The 18,159-nt window shown below is 62.8% G+C and overlaps 2 protein-coding genes across 3 annotated transcripts; both read right to left on the bottom strand.

Annotated features, from left to right (window-relative positions):
• Window positions 1-4: 4 nt before the first annotated feature.
• On the bottom strand, window positions 5-10,451 carry DMTN (dematin actin binding protein). 2 transcript variants are annotated; one of them, XM_061472589.1, is made up of 17 exons: window positions 10,247-10,451; window positions 4,872-4,918; window positions 4,666-4,722; window positions 4,065-4,139; window positions 3,781-3,936; window positions 3,629-3,673; window positions 3,432-3,540; window positions 2,872-2,928; window positions 2,646-2,798; window positions 2,424-2,533; window positions 2,229-2,334; window positions 2,060-2,124; window positions 1,928-1,976; window positions 1,767-1,774; window positions 1,486-1,545; window positions 1,300-1,380; window positions 5-1,212 (listed from the first exon to the last, which is right to left on the bottom strand). In XM_061472589.1, exons 3-17 carry the CDS (start codon window positions 4,681-4,683, stop codon window positions 1,099-1,101), a joined length of 1,206 nt encoding a protein of 401 aa, XP_061328573.1. In that variant the 5' UTR covers window positions 4,684-4,722; window positions 4,872-4,918; window positions 10,247-10,451; the 3' UTR covers window positions 5-1,098. The 2 variants fall into 2 exon arrangements, with proteins under 2 accessions (XP_061328573.1, XP_061328572.1); XM_061472588.1 differs by lacking the exons at window positions 5-1,212; window positions 1,300-1,380; window positions 1,486-1,545; window positions 10,247-10,451 and adding an exon at window positions 8,525-9,034 and having other exon boundaries at window positions 1,702-1,774.
• Window positions 10,452-13,085: 2,634 nt separating this feature from the next.
• FGF17 (fibroblast growth factor 17) lies at window positions 13,086-17,820 on the bottom strand. Its single transcript, XM_061472563.1, has 5 exons — window positions 17,121-17,820; window positions 16,930-16,966; window positions 14,845-14,989; window positions 13,760-13,866; window positions 13,086-13,416 (listed from the first exon to the last, which is right to left on the bottom strand). Exons 1-5 carry the CDS (start codon window positions 17,150-17,152, stop codon window positions 13,132-13,134), a joined length of 606 nt encoding a protein of 201 aa, XP_061328547.1. The 5' UTR covers window positions 17,153-17,820; the 3' UTR covers window positions 13,086-13,131.
• Between the last annotated feature and the right edge of the window lie 339 nt (window positions 17,821-18,159).

The raw sequence follows: 18,159 nt of genomic DNA, 5'->3' as shown, positions 1-18,159 counted from the left end.
CGGATAAAGCCATTTCACCTTTAATTGTCAGCAAAAACTCACGCGGATTCTCCGACACCAGCGAAATCAAATTCTAACAGAACAGAAAGTGAATCACTGTAAGTCAGTCAGAAAACAACCCATATTTATATATATATTTATAGATATGTCGTTTGTAGCAGTGAAAGGCAAGTATGGGCGAGTGGTTCCCCGATAAATTACATTCTTTACATCCCAACAAGGTCTAGCGGCTGGAAAAGTGGCTGGAAACAGAAAACAGGGAGCGTGGGGGGATAGAGGGTGCAGGGGGCAGAGGGGTCCTGCCCAAAACGTGTGCCCAAAGGGGATGGGAGAGGTGTGAGAAGGGACGGTGCTGCCCGGTGCCATGGGGGGACCAGGCAGAGCTGCATCACCCCCTTGTCCTGCTGCATCCCCAGTGCGTCTCCTGCAGGTGGAGATGCAGCAGGAGATTCCGTACCAGGACCCCAGCTCTGCCACCCCCTGCCCCATCCCACCGTGCTCCACATCACCAGCACCCACCGGTGCGGTGCTGGGCAGGGTCTGGCAGCGTGTGTGTCCCGGCACAGGAGGAGTGATGGTAAAGAGGGTCTGGAGCGGGGCAGGGTGGGATGCCAGCCTGGCATTGCCGGGAGCACATGGGTCTGGCAGTGAGTCGCCCCCCCCAGGCTCTTCCCAAGTCTTGGGGTGAAAGTGTGGGGGGCAAAGGGGCTGGAGGCACTGGGGGGGGGGGAGCCCAATGGAGCTGACACATCCTGGGCAAAACCAGAGCCAGGCACTGCCCTGCCAGCGTGCCCGGGGGCAGAAATAGGGGGCACAAAGCACAGAGAGCCCCCCAGACCTCCCCTCCGGGCTGAACCGTGCCTGCTCCAGGACAGCCCCCAGCCCCATCGCCCCGCAGGGAGCCCCCCGAGCCCTTATCCCGCTATCCCGCGGGGGGGTGTGGGTGTGGGGAAGGGGTTGATGGAGACGGGAAGTGGGGGGGGGGTCCTAATAAAAACCGGCTGAGAGCCCTAAAGCGGTCACAGGGCACGACACGGGCTGAGCGCTGGGCCAGGCGGGCTCCGGAGGGGAAGGAGGGCTCAGAAGAGGAGGCAGGGCTCAGAAGAGGAAGGCTTTCTTCTTGAGCTCGTTGCGCTTCCACAGGGCCAGTTTGCTGAACTCCTCGGGGGGCATCTCGAAGACCCGCAGGAAATCCTCAGGGGAGAGGTGACGCTGTGCAGGGGGAGAGGAGGAGGATGATGGGGTGAAGGGTCCCCCCCTCCTGTGGGTGCCCCCCCCAGAGGCCAGCTCAGCCCCTACCTCCAGCCTGGTCCTGTCCACGCCGGGGGGCAGCTTCACACGGCCTCTGTTTGTCACCATCAGCATCTCATAGGGGTAGATCTGCAGGATGGGGGGGATGTCAGACTCCTTCCACAGTCCACCTCCCCCAAACCCAAGGCTCTAAGACCCCCCCCGTACCCCCTCATGTCCCCAAGCCCCACTCACCTTTTGCTCCAGCATGCTGGGCAGGGAATTGCCTCTATCCATGCGTCCACGCTGGCCATTCTGGGGGGGGGGACAAACCTGGTGTCAGACCTCCCCAAAGGGCTGGACTTTCCCACCTGAACTGAAGCCAAGGTGATGGGCTCCAGCCTGGGGACTGGAAACCCAACCTTTCCCCTCCCAGCTCTCCCCTTTCCCCTGGGACACACCCTGGGGTGTCCATGTCCCCCCTGTGTACATCACCCTCTCACTGGGTCTCCATCAGCATCCGGATGAGCGCTTACCTGCAGGCCTGGAAAACAGAGGAGAAGGACTCAGCCCCGGCCCTCCCCCGCTGTGTCCCCCCCCCGGGTGATGCCGAGCCCCAAGCAGTGGTTTTCCACCCTCCGCAGAGCCCCAGCATCCCTCATCCCGTGGGACATCTCCCACACCCCCTGATGCTCACCAGGGCTGCTCTTCTCGCTGCCTGCTGAGCTGAACTCTGCCGACTGCAGCTGGAAGGGGACAAGACGGGATCAGGGTGATGCCACCCAGAGCCCATCCGTGGAGGTGCAGCACGGGAGCTGCGCGCACTCACCCGGGTGAGGGTGCTCCTGCCAGAGGCGGGCAGCGAGGAGCTCTTGCAGCCCCCCGTGTGCAGAGCTGCAAGAGAACAGGAGATCGCAGAGGTGCAGGCAGGGCTGTGGGGCCTGGCAGGGTGCAGGCAGCCCCAGGGGGGGCTGTGGGAAGAGCATCATCCCACTTACATGTGTGGAAAGGCGTCCGGTCCGGCAGCGAGCGGGTTTTCCTCCGGATGGGAAGCGATTTCTCCATCTCCTCCTTCAGGATCAGCTTCCCGAGGTTGGAGGTGATCTAGGGGCAAAGGGGCACGGGCGGGGGGGCAATGTCAGCACAGCCCCAGCCTCTCACAGGGCACCCACCCGGTTGTCCTTGCCTCTCACCTTGCTCAGCTCCTGCCTCTGGAGCTCCCGCAGGTTCTTCATCTCCTCTGTCAGGTCCTCCTCTTCCTCCTCCCCTCTCTTGGAGGCCATCCTCCTCCTCCACTCTGTCTCTGCGGGGAGATGGGATGTTATACCCATCCTCAGCATCCCCATGGAGACTTTGGGGGGGGATACAGGCCCAGGTGCAGCCCATTCCCTTCCCTATCCCTGCTCCCCACCTACCCACTACAGCCAGGGATGGGGGGCATGGCCAGTAGTCGGTCTCGATCTTGGCAGGCTGGTTGGGATCCGGGGGCTGCGCCGCAGGGAACTTGGAGGATTCAATGATCAGATCCTCTATGAGATGCTTCCCATGGTGGGCGCTGGAGTGGTGCTCTGCGGGGCACAGGGAGGGTCAGGCAGCGCCCATGGGTGCTCCATCCCGTGGCACAGACCCCCCCCAGCTCACCTTTCTGCCTGTAGATTGGAGGCTTCTTGTATATGTTGAGCTCTGTTGTGTCGGTCTCTGCAAGGAAAAAGGGGGTTTGGGGCCAGGAATAGAATCATGGAATCCCAGCCTGGTTTGGGTTGGAAGGGACCTCGGAGCTCCTCCAGCTCCAACCCCTGCCACGGGCAGGGACCCCTTCCACTGGAGCAGGGTGCTCCAAGCCCCTGTGTCCAACCTGGCCTTGAGCACTGCCAGGGATGGGGCAGCCACAGCTTCTCTGGGCACCCTGTGCCAGCGCCTCAGCACCCTCCCAGGGAAGAGCTTCTGCCTGAGAGCTCATCTCAGTCTCCCCTCGGGCAGGTTAAAGCCATTCCCCTTGGCCTGTCCCTATATTCCTTACATCCCAAAGCCCCTCTCCAGGTTTCCTGCAGCCCCTTCAGGCACCGGAGCTGCTCTCAGGTCTCCCCTTCAGGAGCCTTCTCTTCCCCAGGCTGCCCCAGCCCATCTCTCTCAGCCTGGCCCCGAGGGGCTCACCAGGACCCCCTGGGTCTCTCTGTGTGTCCCGGTGCCGGGGCTCGTACCGGGTCTGTGGAAGTGCTGCACGCTGCTGCGGGCCGAGCTGCCGCCCTGGCGCGAGGGGGGCTGTGGGGTGCTGCTGGGGGTCCGGCTCTCCAGCCATTCCCGGATGACCTGCGGGCGGGGGGTGGGGGGGTGGGTGGTAATTCAGCATCACCCCCTCCTTGGAGCCCCCCGTCCACCCCAACGTGTCAGTACTCACCTCCGGAGACGGAGGAGGAGAGATGGATTTGGGAGACAGGGAGCGCTGCGGAGAGCAAGCAGTGATTTATTCCAGCCATCTGCCCTATGGGACCCCACTATCGGGGGGGGGTCCATACCCTGACCCCCCAGAACAACCTGGGACCCCCTCACCTCTCGGCTCCGGGGCAGCTCCACGTGCTCCATGAGCGAATAGGTGAAATGGGGTTCATAGATCATCAGGTCGGGGCGCTCAATGTCCAGGATCGCTTTATCCTTAGGGATGGCAGCCAGGTCCTTGTAGCCCAGAACCTCGTTGTCCATTTTGGCCTGGAAAAAGAAAAGCGCCTTTGTTTTTTGGGTGCAGAAAGGGAATATCGGGATTAGCGTCCTCTGGGGATGAGGAGGAGGGTTTGGGGACGACCCCGACCCACGGATGGAGGTGGGTTTCCTCTTACCACGATGCTGGAGGGTGATCCGGGAACGCTGGACCCACGGGAGGAGCAGACACTCCCAGGGGAGGTCAGTGGTTGCTGGAAGGAGAAGGGGAGATGCTGGCAAACCTCATCTTTGGCAAGGCCAGCCCAGGAAGGGGCTCAGGGTCATGGTCAGGACCCTGGGGCATGGCAGAGGGGGCCCGGGGACGCCCCTGTGCCCCATGGACCTCAGTGCTCCGGGGCAAAACGTCCTTGGGGATGGGCGCTGGGGTCTCCTTTGCTCCAGCGTTGTGGTTCAGGGCAGGGGACACCCGAGAGGTGACAGTGGCTCGGGCCAGGACACGTTGCCACTAGATGGTGCTGCCAGGCTGGGCTGGGAGGAGGAGGAGGAGGAGGAAGGCAGGGCCCTGCTAACAGCACCCCATGGTGATGCTGCTGCTGTCCTTGGCCACCAGCCCCTGTGTGCCTTCCTTAAATGAAGGGCTTCCCATTGCCTGCATGCACCCAGCACTCTGCCCATGGTCCCCAGCACCCTGCACATGGTCCCCAGCACTCTGCCCATGGTCCCCAGCACCCTGCCCATGGTCCCCAAGCCCCTTTCCCGTGCCCCCCCCCCCTTTACCTTCTGCTGTCTTTCCATTCAGCTGTGGGCTGGAGGGGTTGTGTCAGTCACAGGGTCCTGCAAGACAAGAGCCGAGATTCTGGGGTGCTCCCAGGGTGCACAAGGAGCACCCCAGGGTGAGGTGGCCCAGGGCAGTGGGGCTGGGCAGAGAACACCAAACCCAAACGTGTACCCAGGGCCGGCTGACAAAGGATGCCAGCACTCACCGCTGCCTCTGTGGCTCCACATAGCTCTGGGTGCTCGGGTGCTGCCTCTGCAGGGGAGACAAGAGAGAGGTGACACCGGCTTTAGAGGATGACAGCGGTGGGAAGCCCAACCTTGTCCCTGCCACCCCGGTGGCTGCTGACGAGGGCTGGCAAGCGGAGCAGGGGGAATGAAGCCCTTTGTCCATTAGCAGCGAGTGGCCTCCAGAAGGCTCCAGCGGCGGCCGCGGGACGTTGTGCTGAGCCCTCGCTGTGCTCTGGGCCCACAATGCCCCACACAAAGGGGAAAATTCCCCATTCTCCTCCACGCTTCTCCTCTGGGAGGGGAACAACCTCGTGCAATCCAGGCGACAACAACAACAGCAGCGTGGAGCCCAGGGTGCAGCACTGGGGAGATGCCACCACCCCTGGGGACCCCAAGCCACTGTCCCCCTGGTCTACAGCTCCCAGCAGGGGCACAGAGCCCATCCAGTGGGATGCAGCAATGGAGAAGCATCAGGCGTGACCACGCCTGGAGCATCCTCCAGCGCAGCACAAGGTACCACCATCACTCTCTCCTCTGAGGGCTGAGCCGGGATGGGGAGGCTCTGTTGGCAGCTGGAGCTGCTCTGGGCTGGCATCGTGGAATCAACTCAGGTGGAAAAGACCTTTAAGCTCATCAAGTCCAACCACTTCCCAGCACGGCCAAGGCCACCACTAACCCATGGCACCGAGGGTTACACTGTGAACACTTGCAGGGATGGTGACTCCAGCACTGCCCTCACCCATCCTTTGAGACCACCCTGACACAAACACCCCCCTGCTCACACCCATTCCCAGCACCTGCCGAGGCTCCCCGGGACCTGACAGGGACAGGCACCGAGGCAGCACCGTACCAGGAGCTCACACTCCCGGCAGCAGCGCCAGGGCAGCCCCTTGCTTCCAGCTCACACCCCATGGAGCGCGCTGGCGGTGGGGACACCGTGGTGGTGCCGAGCGGATGGATGAGACAGCAAAGAGCGGGAGCAGAGGAAGCGGCTGGAGGGCGGGCGCGGGGACGGGTGGATGCGGATGCTGGTGGGGAGGAAAACAAGCGGAGCGAGGGACACCTGCCACGACCCAGCCAGGAGCGCTGTCTGAGGGGTGCCAGGGCTGCACGGAGCGCGGACACTGCCCCCCCCCCGCCTGGGGACACGGGGACCCGTTATCTGTCACCCGCAGGGAGCCCCCGCCCCGATGGCAGCCGCCCTCCCCATGGCAACCTCTCCAATCTCGCTGGCAGGGTCCCCACACGCTCTCCTGCTCGCCAAGATAAGGCCGGCGCGGAGCGTGTTTGGGATTTTCCTGGTCGGGAGGGTGGTGGGGCGGGGGGTGGGAACACCGTGCTCCCGCCCCCCCCCCCCCGGGTGATGCTGAGGGTACCCACGGAGCTTGGCTGGCTGGAGTGAGGAGAGGAAGGAGATGCAGGGAGAGAGGAAGAGCGCTGGAGGAAGGATGGATGGAGGGACAGACGTGCCGGGGGGGGGCTCTCTGGGCTCCAGCACAGCCCGTGGTGACGCTGCAGCGGGAAGAGGCCAGTTCCCTCCTCCCCACCCCGAGGAAATCCGGATTTGACTTTCCACAGCAGCCAAAGCCATCAGCGCCGGGCTCCGGGGCCAGGCTGCACGCCCCCCCCTCGCTGGGGGGGCACTGAGCAGGGACCCCCGGCCTTCCTCCCCGCTCCTCCTCCTCCCCGCTGCCCGCCTTGCCCCCCTGTGCTCCCGCAGCTTCCCCGGCTCCCTGCCAGCAGTGGGGGGGGAGGACACTGTGGGGTCACAAGTGCCTTGAACAGACGGTTCCCGACAGCGCTGGGAGCAGCGTCCAGTGCCTTCAGCCCAGCCCCGGCCTCCTCCTCCTCCTCCTCCACCACCTCCCAACGCAACCCCGAACCAGACACACGGAGCATCCTCCCCACGCCGGGGAAACCGAGGCACGGCCGCACACGGGGCCCCGCCGGGAGCTCGGGGGCGCTGGTGGGAGCCCGCGTGTCCCCGCTCCGCGTGTCCCCGGTGGCCGCTCCTCCTTTGTCCTGTTTCTCGTCCTTTCCCTCCCCATCGGAGCAGCACCCGGCTATTGACAGCCCATTGCTTCCGTGCCACTGCGCGAGGGATGCAGCAGTGGCCTTAAAAGCCACCAGCTGCCAGCTCCAGGGCCCTGGGATTTTTCCATCCCGCAGGGAATAACGTGCACCCTGCCCCTGTCCCCTCCCAGGGACACAGGGATGCTCCATGCCTCAGCTTCCCTGGGTAGAGGGGGGGATAGGAGCAACCCGCCCACCCCATCCTGCAGGTGCTGGAGATGATGGGGGCATTACCACCTCCTTCAGCTACTCCACTCCTCCCATCCTGGGCTAACTCAGCCACTCTCCTTGCTCCCATCCCTATAGGAGCCTATGAATCCCCCCCAGAAGTGGCCCTACAGATCCTGGGTGATGGGGTCCCTCCCCAGCCCCCCTGCCCCGATGGCCACACCGCAGCCTGCTCTGGGCAGTGGCTCACGTGGCACATAATCTGGGATTAAAGCGGGATTAGCCTGCTCATCCCACATGCAGAGGGGCCAGAGGGACCCACTGGGGGCTCCCAGTGTGGGGCTGATGATGCCGACAGCCACAGAGGGGCTCCTGCACCGACCAGTTTGGGGTGCGGGGTCCCTCAGTACCCCAATGCTGTGTGTGGGGCCCAGCAGTTGGGCACCCGCCTGGCAGGATGTGGGGCAGTGGGATGTGGTTATGGGGCTACCTGCAGCCGAGGTGGCAGCTGGTGGCCCAGGTCTACCTGGGTCAGGCTGGTTTAACCCTGCCTACCCACAGCCGGAGCTGACCCCCATGGCTCCATCCATGGCCAAGAGCTGGGGGCCAGGCACTGACCCCCATTTCTCCCCCAGGTAACCCCCCGATGCTCCATGGCAATGGAGCGATGGGAATTTGGCTTCTGCCTTTGCTGTGTGTCTGGATTTGGGCAGAGGAGCGAGGGCAGGGAGGGTGTCCAAAACCCTGTGGCCATGGTGAGACCTCAAAGGCCACAGCCCCAGCATAGGGAGAATCAAACCCTTTCACAGCCTGAGCTTGGGGAGAGCGGGATGCGGGTGTCCCCCTCCTAGAACCAGCACTGAGACCCCACAAACTCACTCCACAAGTGGGGCTGGGAACGGCTGCCCTCCTCCCTTGGGATACCCGGTGCCGATGGCAATGCCCCCAAGGAAGGAAGACAGGAGGATGTCCCTGCTCTGCCGGGGGGTGTCTCGCCATGCAGTGGGGTGCTGCTGAGGAGGGGACACGGGTGGGAGCCTTGGGAGGGTACCTGCGGGTCACCCGTGTCCCCATGTCACCGCCCTTCCCATTCCTACCGTGCCTTGTCCCCCCCCGGCAAGGGAATCTGGCTGTGCAGGGCCGGTGTGGGGAGGGGGCACGGAGGAAAAGGGAGAGGAGGAAAAAGGGGTGGGGGAGAAAAGGGAGAAACAAGGCCTGGGGCTGTCCCCACCCCCCGGGAACGAGCAGCAAAGGACGGGAGAGCAAACGGACGGGACAGCAAAGGTCGGCCGATGCCATCCCCGATAAACAGCCCCCCCCAGGTGTCCCCTCTCCATGTCCCCCTCCTGCCCCTCTCCTCATGGAGCCGCGCAAAGGCCACGCCACTCACCTAGCGCCGGGGACGCCGCGTACCTCCAGCCATGGGGAGCGGCGGGGGGGCCGCCCTTGGCTTCCTGTACTCGTTTGGCCACCAAATTCCACCGTAGGTCGCCCTGGCCCCGGCCCAGGCACCGCTGCGGCATCCGGGAGCGGGAGCCGCAGTTGAGCCTATCTCCTGCCGCCAGCGCCCTCCCGCAGCCCCGATAACGGCGCTGGGTGCCAGGGCGGGTGGATGCGCAGGGCTGGGTGGGTGCTGCCGCCGCTCCCCACCTCTGCTGCTGGCTCAGTCCCTTTCCCAACAAGGAGAGAATTAGCCGGCATCATGACGAAGCAGTATTCGCTCCCGCCGCCGCTCGCTCCCGCGGCACAAAGGGAGGAAAACAGACACCGACCCTGATTGCCCAGCGCTGACCGCTGTCAGGAAGAGCCTGGATGGTGCTGGGGGGGGGCCAGCTCCCCCTTCTCCATCCCCTGCTGCAGTCTGGGGATGGTGTCCCCTGTTCCCCACACACTGATTGGGGTTTCGGCACCCACAATGCTGAGCAACCCATGGTACATGGGAGCGGGGGGGTGAGGGTGGCCCCATCCCCATCTGCCTTTGGGGTGATGCTAGGGTGGCACCCACCCCTGGAGGGGGGACACGGCAGGGATTTCAGCCCAGGGGTGTGGAGCATCAGCTAAAAATCAAGTCCTGACCTCTGCAGATGCTGAACTGGCCCTGGGTGCTGCCAGGGAGAGCCTGGAGCTGGGTAGGGGGGAGAGATGCTGCCTGCACATCCCGAGCCCCCCACGTCCCCGGGGGTGGCGGCCCTGCGTTGGTGCTGCAGCACCGGGAGCTGGTGTCTATTCCCGGCTCTGTGTGGGAGAGATGCCTGGTGACAGCAGCTCTGCTTCTGGGTCCTCTCCCTGCTGCAGTGATTGATGCTATTTGCTGCCTCAGTTTCCTTTCTGGTTCAAGCAAGGGCTGCTGGAACCCCTGGACCCACATCTGGGGGATGCACATCTGGCGGATGTATGACTGGCAATGCACATCTGGAGGGATACCCGCCCAGGGATGCACATTTGGGGGAGGGGGGATGCACACCCAGGAAAGCGTGGGGAGGGGACGTGGAGAAAAAAGGGGGATACTGGAGGGATACACACACAGGGTGAACATCCTGGGGGGGATGAACACTCCGGCGGATGCACATCTTGGTGGGGGATTGCCCTGTAGTGCCAGGGCCAGCCTGGCTCGCTGGACCAAGAGCATCATGGCCTCAGCTCTGAGATGCTGCTGCACCCCCCAACTGAAGGGGCTCCTCCAGCCCCAGCCCCACCAGCTACCCCCTGGGGCCATGTTCATGAATAACCACGGCTGCGGCTGCCTCCCCGCTGTAACCCAGTTTCTCAAGCATGAAGACGACCGCGGCGGCTGCTACATGCACCCGGAGCTGCTCCTGAACCAGCCACGGCACCCACCGTGGGCTCAGCCCCCTGCACCGTGATCCCAGCACCCAGGGGTGCCCAGAGGGAAGGAGGAGTTTGGGAACACACTCATCCTGTGCTAGCCGGGCCCCACACACCCTCGTGTGCACCCACCGAAAGCCAAGCCCAGGCATGCTCACCAATCCCCTCCCAGTGCTCACCAGCCCCACAGGGTCACCCCTCATCCCAGTGATGCCCTTCAAAGGCAGCTGCCAGAGGGGCTGCTGGGGGCCCAGGACGTGGGGACAAGAGGGTCGCAGGGCCCTACCTTCAAGGAAGCCCATGGCCCGCTGCAGGCAGGGCTGCCTGTCCGCCGGGAGCCATGCCTGCGCCGAGCATCCCCTCCCCTGCGCCGCACCGCACGTTGCTACAGCGACCGCCTCCCGCCGCAACCGGCTGGAGCCGAGCGAAGGAGGATGTGCAGGAGCCTCCTTCGGCCTCAGCGAGAGATGGAGGAGGTGTAGGGGCATCCTTCAGCCTCACCGAGCAATGGAGGGTGCGCAGGAGCACCCTTCAGCCTCACTGAGCAATAGAGGAGGTGTTAGGAGCATCCTTCATCCTCATTGAGCAAAGGAGGATGTGCAGGAGCAGTCTTTGGTCTCAGTGAGTGATGGAGGAGGAGTAAAGGCATCCTTCACCCTTATTAAGTGATGGAGATGTAGGAGCATCCTTCACCCTTAAGTGATGGAGGAGGTGTGGGACCATCCTTCATCCCCATTAAGCAAAGGAAGAGGTGTAGGAGCATCCTTTGGCCTCCCCACCCTGAGGGATAAGGCTGATAAGACCCTCTACAAGGCAGCTGCCTGACCCAAAATTGCCCCTGCTGCTGCACTACGGGACCACTGGGCTTCATCCCAGAGAACCCTGGTGACAGCAGCCCATGTCCCAGGGGACCCTAGGCCCTGCCACCCCTGTGATGCCCCCCAGGAGCCCTGAGCCAGTGAGGACCATGGGGCTGGGGATGGCAGCAGGCTGGTCCCCATCCCCGCTGCAGTGGGGTGACTGCTCTGGGGAGCTGCCCCTGAGCATCCCAGCCCCCCGCAGCATCCCACGGGAGAGCAAAGCCTTGGGAAAGGCGGGACACCCTCCAGTGCACTTTCTGCACAGACATTGCTGTCCCCACCTCCGCCCCCTGCCCCGGGTCTCACCTCAGAAAACAAGAAAGCAGCAGCGTGAGGGGTTGGTTTTCTTCTTCCTCCCCGGCCATAATTAAAAAGGAGTCACCCTTCCGAGCCCTTTCTATCCCGGGAGGTCGAGAAGAAAGAGAGGGGAGGAAGGGGAAAAACCTGAAAGAAAAGAGAGGAAGGGCTCGGGAAGGAGAAGAGGAGAGGGGGGAGAGAAAGGGACGGGGAAAAATTAAAGCGGAGATCACACAAAGGGCCCTCCTCTACCTTTGAAGCTTTGGCTAAACCGGGGAGGGGGCGGCGGGGGCAGGGAGGGTCCGGACCCTGTCGGCTCCTTTCTCAAAGCTTTCTCCTTTCAAGAATGTCTCGAATTCCTGCAGGAACAAGGAGCGGGGGCTGCGGGGCCGAAGGAAATGGGGGGGGGGTGGAATTACCCCGGCTCCTGGGCTAATTCCCGCCCGCAACACCTGGGCAGCAGCGCCGGGCATTGTTCGGCTCTAATTGCCGGCTCTCGCGTTTCTCGCTGCTTTAAAGCTCCATTGAACTCAAACTGTTATAATTTTCTCCCTGCTTTACCCCCCCCCCCCCCAGCTGTGTCCCGTCACCCCCGTCCCCCGTCCCCCCCGCTTTGTGCTGCCGGCGCTTTGAGGGGCTGGGTGAGCCCCGGTTAAGGGATTACATCCTCCCCGCGGCCCGGCCGCCGCCTCCCGGGGCATTGTCAGACGGGAAGGTAATTACAGGGGGCGGGTGGGACGGGGCGGGCTGGGGGGGGGCAGTCTGAGCAGTGGGCCGTGTGGGGTGGGCAAGCTGCTGGCCCCGGGACAAGGGAGCAGCGGGTACCACATTGGGTACCATTCTGAGGGTGATGCTCTAGGGGGGGACCAGTGGGTACCATGCCAGGAGTGATGCTCTGCTCACCAGGATGCAGTGGGTACCACACTGGATATCAGGTCAAGGGTGATGCTCTGGGGAGAGCAGTAGGTACCGCGCTGACTGCAGCAGGTACTGTGCTGAGGGTGATACTCTGAGGGGGAACAGCAGGTGCCACACTAGGAACCACACTGAGGGCGATGCCCTGCTCACCAGGATGCAGCAGACACCCCAAAGACCCAACTGAGGGAGGTCACAGAGAAGGATGGGGACACAGGGAGACCCCTCCAGCAGCCACCTTCATTTTTTGCCATGCAGCCCCTGGCCCTGAGCACTGGGGAGCTGCACAAAGCCTGTGACAAAACTTCGGCATGGGAAGGAAAATGCCCCCAGGCCTCATCAGTCTAAACAGTCTTTTATTCACCTCAGGGTTTCCTCCTTTGCACAAATCACCTCCAAAGTCTAACGGTTTAGGCCTAAAACTGACTTGTAAAAGGAAAGAGCAGAACTTAGGAACACACAAAACCCATCAAAATTAGAAATAACCTAAAAGTTGTTTCTCTTTGGCCAGTAGAGCCTGCTGGGCACCATGCACAGCCCCACACCGCCATCATCCCAGTGCCTCTGGAGAGGGCACAGACCCCTCCGATAAATAACACAGAGACCCCATGGCCATGGCAAGACAAGTGCTGGCCTCAGGCTCTTCATGAAGCACCTCTTGCCTCCCCTCCAGAGCTGCACAGACAGACAGAGAGACCATCACCTCCCCAGCACCAGGCCCTGCCACCTCTCACGGCGACGGCCACAACATCCTGCTGACCCAAGGGATAAAGATGGGATTTCCATCGCTGTCGTCTTGTGACCCTGTCCATCCGTGGCACAGAAACGCTGGGTCCATGGCGGACAGGAACATGTCCATTGGTCCTAATCCTTGGTGGCCTGGGGATGAGTTTCTGAGGGGGTGCCAAGGGATGTGGGCAAAGGCACTGGGTGGTGAACGCGGGTACCACAGGATGCTCCAGGGATGGGGGGACCCCAGCGCAGGGCTACAGCCACCAATGGCCCATTCCAAGAGGAGTGTAAAAATAGAGCATCTTTGGGGGAGCGGGGGGGGGACCGGGGTCTGTGAGGGCGAGGAGGGGGATGCGGGACTGGGGCTTCACGTGCGGGCGCGGGGGGCGCGGGTGCGGTGCGTGGGGGAGGACGAGCCCACGAACTCGAACTGCTTCTGGCGCTCGGCGTTGGGGAAGGGCAGCTGCCCCCGGTAGAGGCGCTTGATGAAGTGAGCCTCGCGCTGGTTCTGCCGGCTGCGGGAGGCCTTGCGGGGCCGGCCCCGGCGCGTGAAGGCCATGAACCAGCCCTCGTAGCGCGCGTTCTGGAAGGCCGTGTAGTTGTTCTCCAGCACGATCTCCGTGAAGATGCAGTCCTTGCTCTTGCCGTTAGGCTGTGGGGAGGAGGAGGAGGGTGTTTAGTGCCTGCAGGGGTGAGGGCGGGGGCTTGGGGTTGGGATGCAGAAGCCTGGGCCCCACCTCTGCCACCACACAGCCCACCCCATCCATGCACCAGGACCAGCACCCCGGGGCTTCTCCTTACAGGAGCCAGGCTGAGCTGCATGGTGCTGAGCGAGAAGGGGGACTGGAAGCATCCAGAGCCGTGCTCCTGCTCCGGCTCAGCCCCCGTGACTGGGGACACTGGCCGAGCATCCCCCTCCAGCCCCTCAGTGGGTGTCCGGGCTGAGCCATGGGGATGGAGGCATGCAGAGGGTGAGCAGGGGGGGCAGGACTCACTTTCCCAATGAGCTTGCCCCGCTTGCTCATGCAGATGTACTTCTCACTCTCGGCCCCCTTGATGCGGACGCGGCTCCCGAAGGTGTCCGTCTCCACGATGAGCTTGGCTGTGAGCAAGGGGAGCAACAGGGATTGTGTCCCATGGGGGCTGTGGTACACCCCTTGAGCTACCACTCCCCACCCCCTCCATGCCCCTGCCTTTATCTCACCCCCAGCATCCCTCCCAGCCCATCGGCTGTGGGGCCAAAAGGATGCTGAGCCCCTGCAGCCCGGGATGCTCCCCAGCCATGATGCTGAAGAGCCTTTTGTTAAAACCCAACAGACTCAAACCAGGCGTTTGATGAAGGCGCCGGTGACAGCATCAGCCCCTTCATCCCCCCCAGCACATCCACATTGTCACCATTCAATGGGCTCTCCAGGGCCAGACTGAGTCCAGCGCCTAGTGGGTTAATGATCCTCATCCTCATTGTTTGTCTACAACACACAAGTGGCTGCAAAGGCTGGGACCTGACACTGAAACCAATGACCCGGTGGGTCCTGCATTCTTGAGCTGGCAGGGAAGGACCTGGGAAGGTGGGAATGGTCCTCACTGGTCACCAGGCTTAAAAACACCTTTCCCAAAGCTTTCAGATGCCTCTGGGGGGCTGTGATGCCCATCAATGAGGTGTCAGGGCTGGAGGTGCCCAGAAAACCCTATGGGGAAAGGTGGTGGGCTTTGAGAGATGGCTATGGCTGGACTTGATGAACTTAAAGGTCTTTTCCAACTTAGTTGATTTTATGGTTCTGGGTGGGCTCTGCCCATGCTGCCCTCCACGTGTGGATATTTAGGAGGCTGATGCCAGGATCGGGTGATTCTCCACCAGGAAAAATCCACCCCATGCTGGGGAGAGATTAGAAAGCAAAAGTGCTGAATACGGAGCTTATAAACACTGTGTGGGACCGGAGAGACGCCTCAGTTGGGAGGCTTCAGGGCCAGGGCTGGCTGGTTGGGAGCTGTGCTCACACCGGGGTTCTCGGGGGGGGTATGAAAGCAGCAGGAGCAACCAAACCTCCCCCCTGTTCCCCAGCCCTTCTCTGGTCCTCACCAAACTTGTTGCCGTCCTCGGCGGTGGCGGTGATGCGCTTGCCGGTGACCTGGACGTGCTTGCCGCTGGTCCGGCTGTAGAGCTGGTACTCCCTGACCTGGCGGCGGCTCAGCTGGTCGCTCACGGCGCCCTGGTCCCTCACGTACTGGTTAAAATTAGGAGACGGTTGATTCTGCCCCTTTGTTTACAAAGGGAAAAACAAAATCAATTTGCTTTGGAGAGCGGATGCGAGGGGCGGGAGAACCGGGACACGGGGCTGCACCCACCGCTACGGGTGAGGGACAGCCCCCGGCCACCGCCGGCCTTGGAGCAGTGAGCAGGGCACTGGGGAGATGCTTTGGACCCCAGGGTGATGGGCACGGAGCACAGGGAGAGGCAGAGAACTCGCATTGCATCCCCTGGATGAGGAGGATGCAGAGGCTCACGGGGAAGGATGCACTCCTGGTGTGCTCCCTCGGGAGCGGGGCTGAGCTGCTGCCCGGCCATATCAGGAGAGCTGGGAATGGTTTGGCTTGGGCGGGATCTTAAAGCTCATCCAGTCCCTAACCCCTGCCATGGGCACTCAGCAGCACCTCCTGCTCCGGCAGCACCCTCTGCTCGCAGGCAGGCACTGAGGACAGGCTGGGATGCAAGAGCTTGTGGATCCCTCATTGGGATTGAGGCCCACCTAAAGCCAGGCAGGGTACCCAAGGGATGGAGCCGTCCCCTCCCAGCCCACCCTGGGCATGCACCCGCAGAACAGAGTAAACCACCTCAAGGACCTGGCATCACTTACGCCAACCGGGCAGCACAAGCACATGAGGGCAATTATGATAAGCAGCAGATGATTGCTGCAGATGAGCTGGGGGGGGGGGGGGTGTTAGTGCTGGTGCTCAGCCCCCAGCCCCACTTCAGACCCCAACCATGCATATTTCAAGAGAAAACCTGGTTTAATCCTATGGGAATTGGGACTTGGGGCAGCCAAGCCAAGGAACATCAACCCCAGCCTGAAAACCAGCTCCCAAAGGAGCTCTGGGCAGGCAATGGACTCCAGTGGTGAACATCTCCTGCTGCTTCCCTGGAGCTCATCCCATGGGGAGTATTTGGGGTCTGGCTGCCTGGTTTGGGGGGCACAACATCCCTCGGGTGCGTGGACCCGGTGCCCTGCATCCCAGTGCTGCAGCATCCCCGTGCTGGGCAGGGGGATCCAGCCCTGGCTCCTCTCACAAATAGGGAGCAGAGGGATGGGGGGCACTGCCTGACACACCACAGCCCCCCACACCCCCCACCTTTGTGTGTGCCTGGGGACTCATTTCCTGCCAGGATCTACTTTAAAGCCTTTGGGGCTGGCCAAGGAGGGGGCTGGGGGGAGCTCTCCATCAAAGGCGGTTCCTTCCCCTCTTGTTTCCAAAGGAATAGGAGTGTTCACCTCGGGAAAAAGAAGGCAAACAGCAAAGAAAGAGGGTCCCGAGGCTCTTAGGGCTGCTGGGGGGGTTGTTCGGGCACTGGAGCAGAGGGTGCTCGTATGGAACAGTGCATTTTAATAGCCGCTGCCTTTCTAAAGCACACAAAAAGGGATGAAGCAGCCTAAGGGGGGGGGGAAGGAGGGGGGTGTCAAACCTCACAACACCCACTGCTGGGGGGACCAATCCCTGCTCTGCCCCATTAACCCCCTCGGCAGCAGCTCAGCATCAGCCAGGGCAGAGCCGGGTCCTGGAGGCTCGAGGCTGATGGACTTGGCATGTCCTGCCCTGAGCAAGGATCCGCCCTGGGAAAGCTTCCCCATTGACCTCATCCCAGCCTCTGGAGGATGGGAAACGGGACAGCTCCAGGCTCTGGATACCCCTGTGTCAACCCGCTGCAGCCCAGAGGCCAGGCTGATGGGCACAGCGAACCCCACTGGGGATACAACAGCATCCCTCCCCTGGCTGGAAGCTGAGACCCACTTGAGGTGGGCATGCAGTGGGAAAGCCACCCACTAAAGCCAAGGCCATCCCAAAGGAATGTCCCCATTCCCCAAGGGTTAGCTCAGGGGATGGCAGAGCTGGTGCCTTCACCCGGCCCGGCGCTGCGGTGTGCCACGGGGTTAGTAAAACATCCACCTACCTGCGTCTGACAGGAGAACATGAGGAGCTGGAAACATCTGAGACAAAGAGAGAGGGAGAGAACAGGGCGCTTGGCTCGGGTCAGTTGTTTTCTTTCTCCCCCCTTCCCACCACAAGGAATTGCTGTGGTCAAGGACAAATTCCCGCTAGACCCGGGTCTGAGGGGACTGCGACCGGCAGCGCGGGGCTTACATGGAGAGGTTCTGCAGGCTGATGGGCTGCATGGTGCTCCTCGAAGCCCCCCGGGCACGGCATGAAACGGTGTCCGCAAGCCTCAGAGCCTCCCTCCCCACCGGCGCATCCCCAGGGTGCAGCCGGTCCCCTCCTTCCTCCGGCGGCCGAGGACAGAGCCGGGTGAGAGCCAGGCACCAGTAGAGCAGCAGCGGGGATGGAGCATGGGGCAGGAGCTAAAGCCGGGTCCTCTCCTCCTCCAGCCCCGGGGCTTCCTACACCTCGGGGGCATCCAGATCCGTCCTGTCCCCTTCGTCCCAGCCCCATCAGCGGCCCGGCCCCGGCTTAGTCCCTGGTTCGCATCTCCCTGCGGCAGCGCTAACGGGAGAAGCGGCTGCGGGCAGGGCAGGGCTGCCCACGGTCAAGGGTGGGCTCCATGGAGCTGCCAGCGCCCTCCTGCTCCCAGCCTGGTGCTGGGAGCTGCACCAAGGGGCAGCCTTTAAAGGTGGGGAGAGCCCGGGCGAAGAGGGGCCGGGCCTGCCCCGGGAGGCAGCAGCAGCTCCGGAGCAGAAAGGAGGATCAGGAGGATCCCACCTCGCAGGGGTCAGGCGGGAGGAGGGGACAGGGTAGGAGTGTCCCCATGGCCGGGGGTGGCAAAGCCCCCGTCTCACCCCACAGACGGGGAGATGCCGGGTTTGGGATGCGCTGGGGCCCGGTGATGGTGCCATCCCCTGATGCAGGGAGAGATGCCCTGGCACCGAGGACGCCTCTTGTCAACTTCCTCGCCCCGAGGTGCCAAGCATTTAACCAGCTGGTTCAGTGCGGGGGCTCTGGGGACCCCACTGCCTCCCACAGCTCCCCCCTTCCTGCTCTCACCCCACCGGGTATCTTCTCCCCACCGGGAGCAGGGGCTGAGCATGCTCCACACTCCGTTTGCTGGGTCAGGGAGGTGCAAAGTGCATTATAAATACCCCAGCAGGGAGCTGGGGTGGTGCCTTGGGGGGTAAAACACGTCCGTGGGGTGGCCCTTAGGGGGTACATGAGGAGTTTAGTGTGGACA

Source organism: Pezoporus flaviventris, unplaced genomic scaffold (assembly GCF_033815535.1).
Source record: "Pezoporus flaviventris isolate CSIRO_AGI_PZ_B2104156 unplaced genomic scaffold, CSIRO_AGI_Pfla_v1 ptg000071l, whole genome shotgun sequence".
NCBI lineage: Eukaryota > Metazoa > Chordata > Aves > Psittaciformes > Psittacidae > Pezoporus > Pezoporus flaviventris.
Note: the sequence above shows the minus strand (reverse complement) of the source record. Positions and strands in the feature narration are given on the sequence as shown.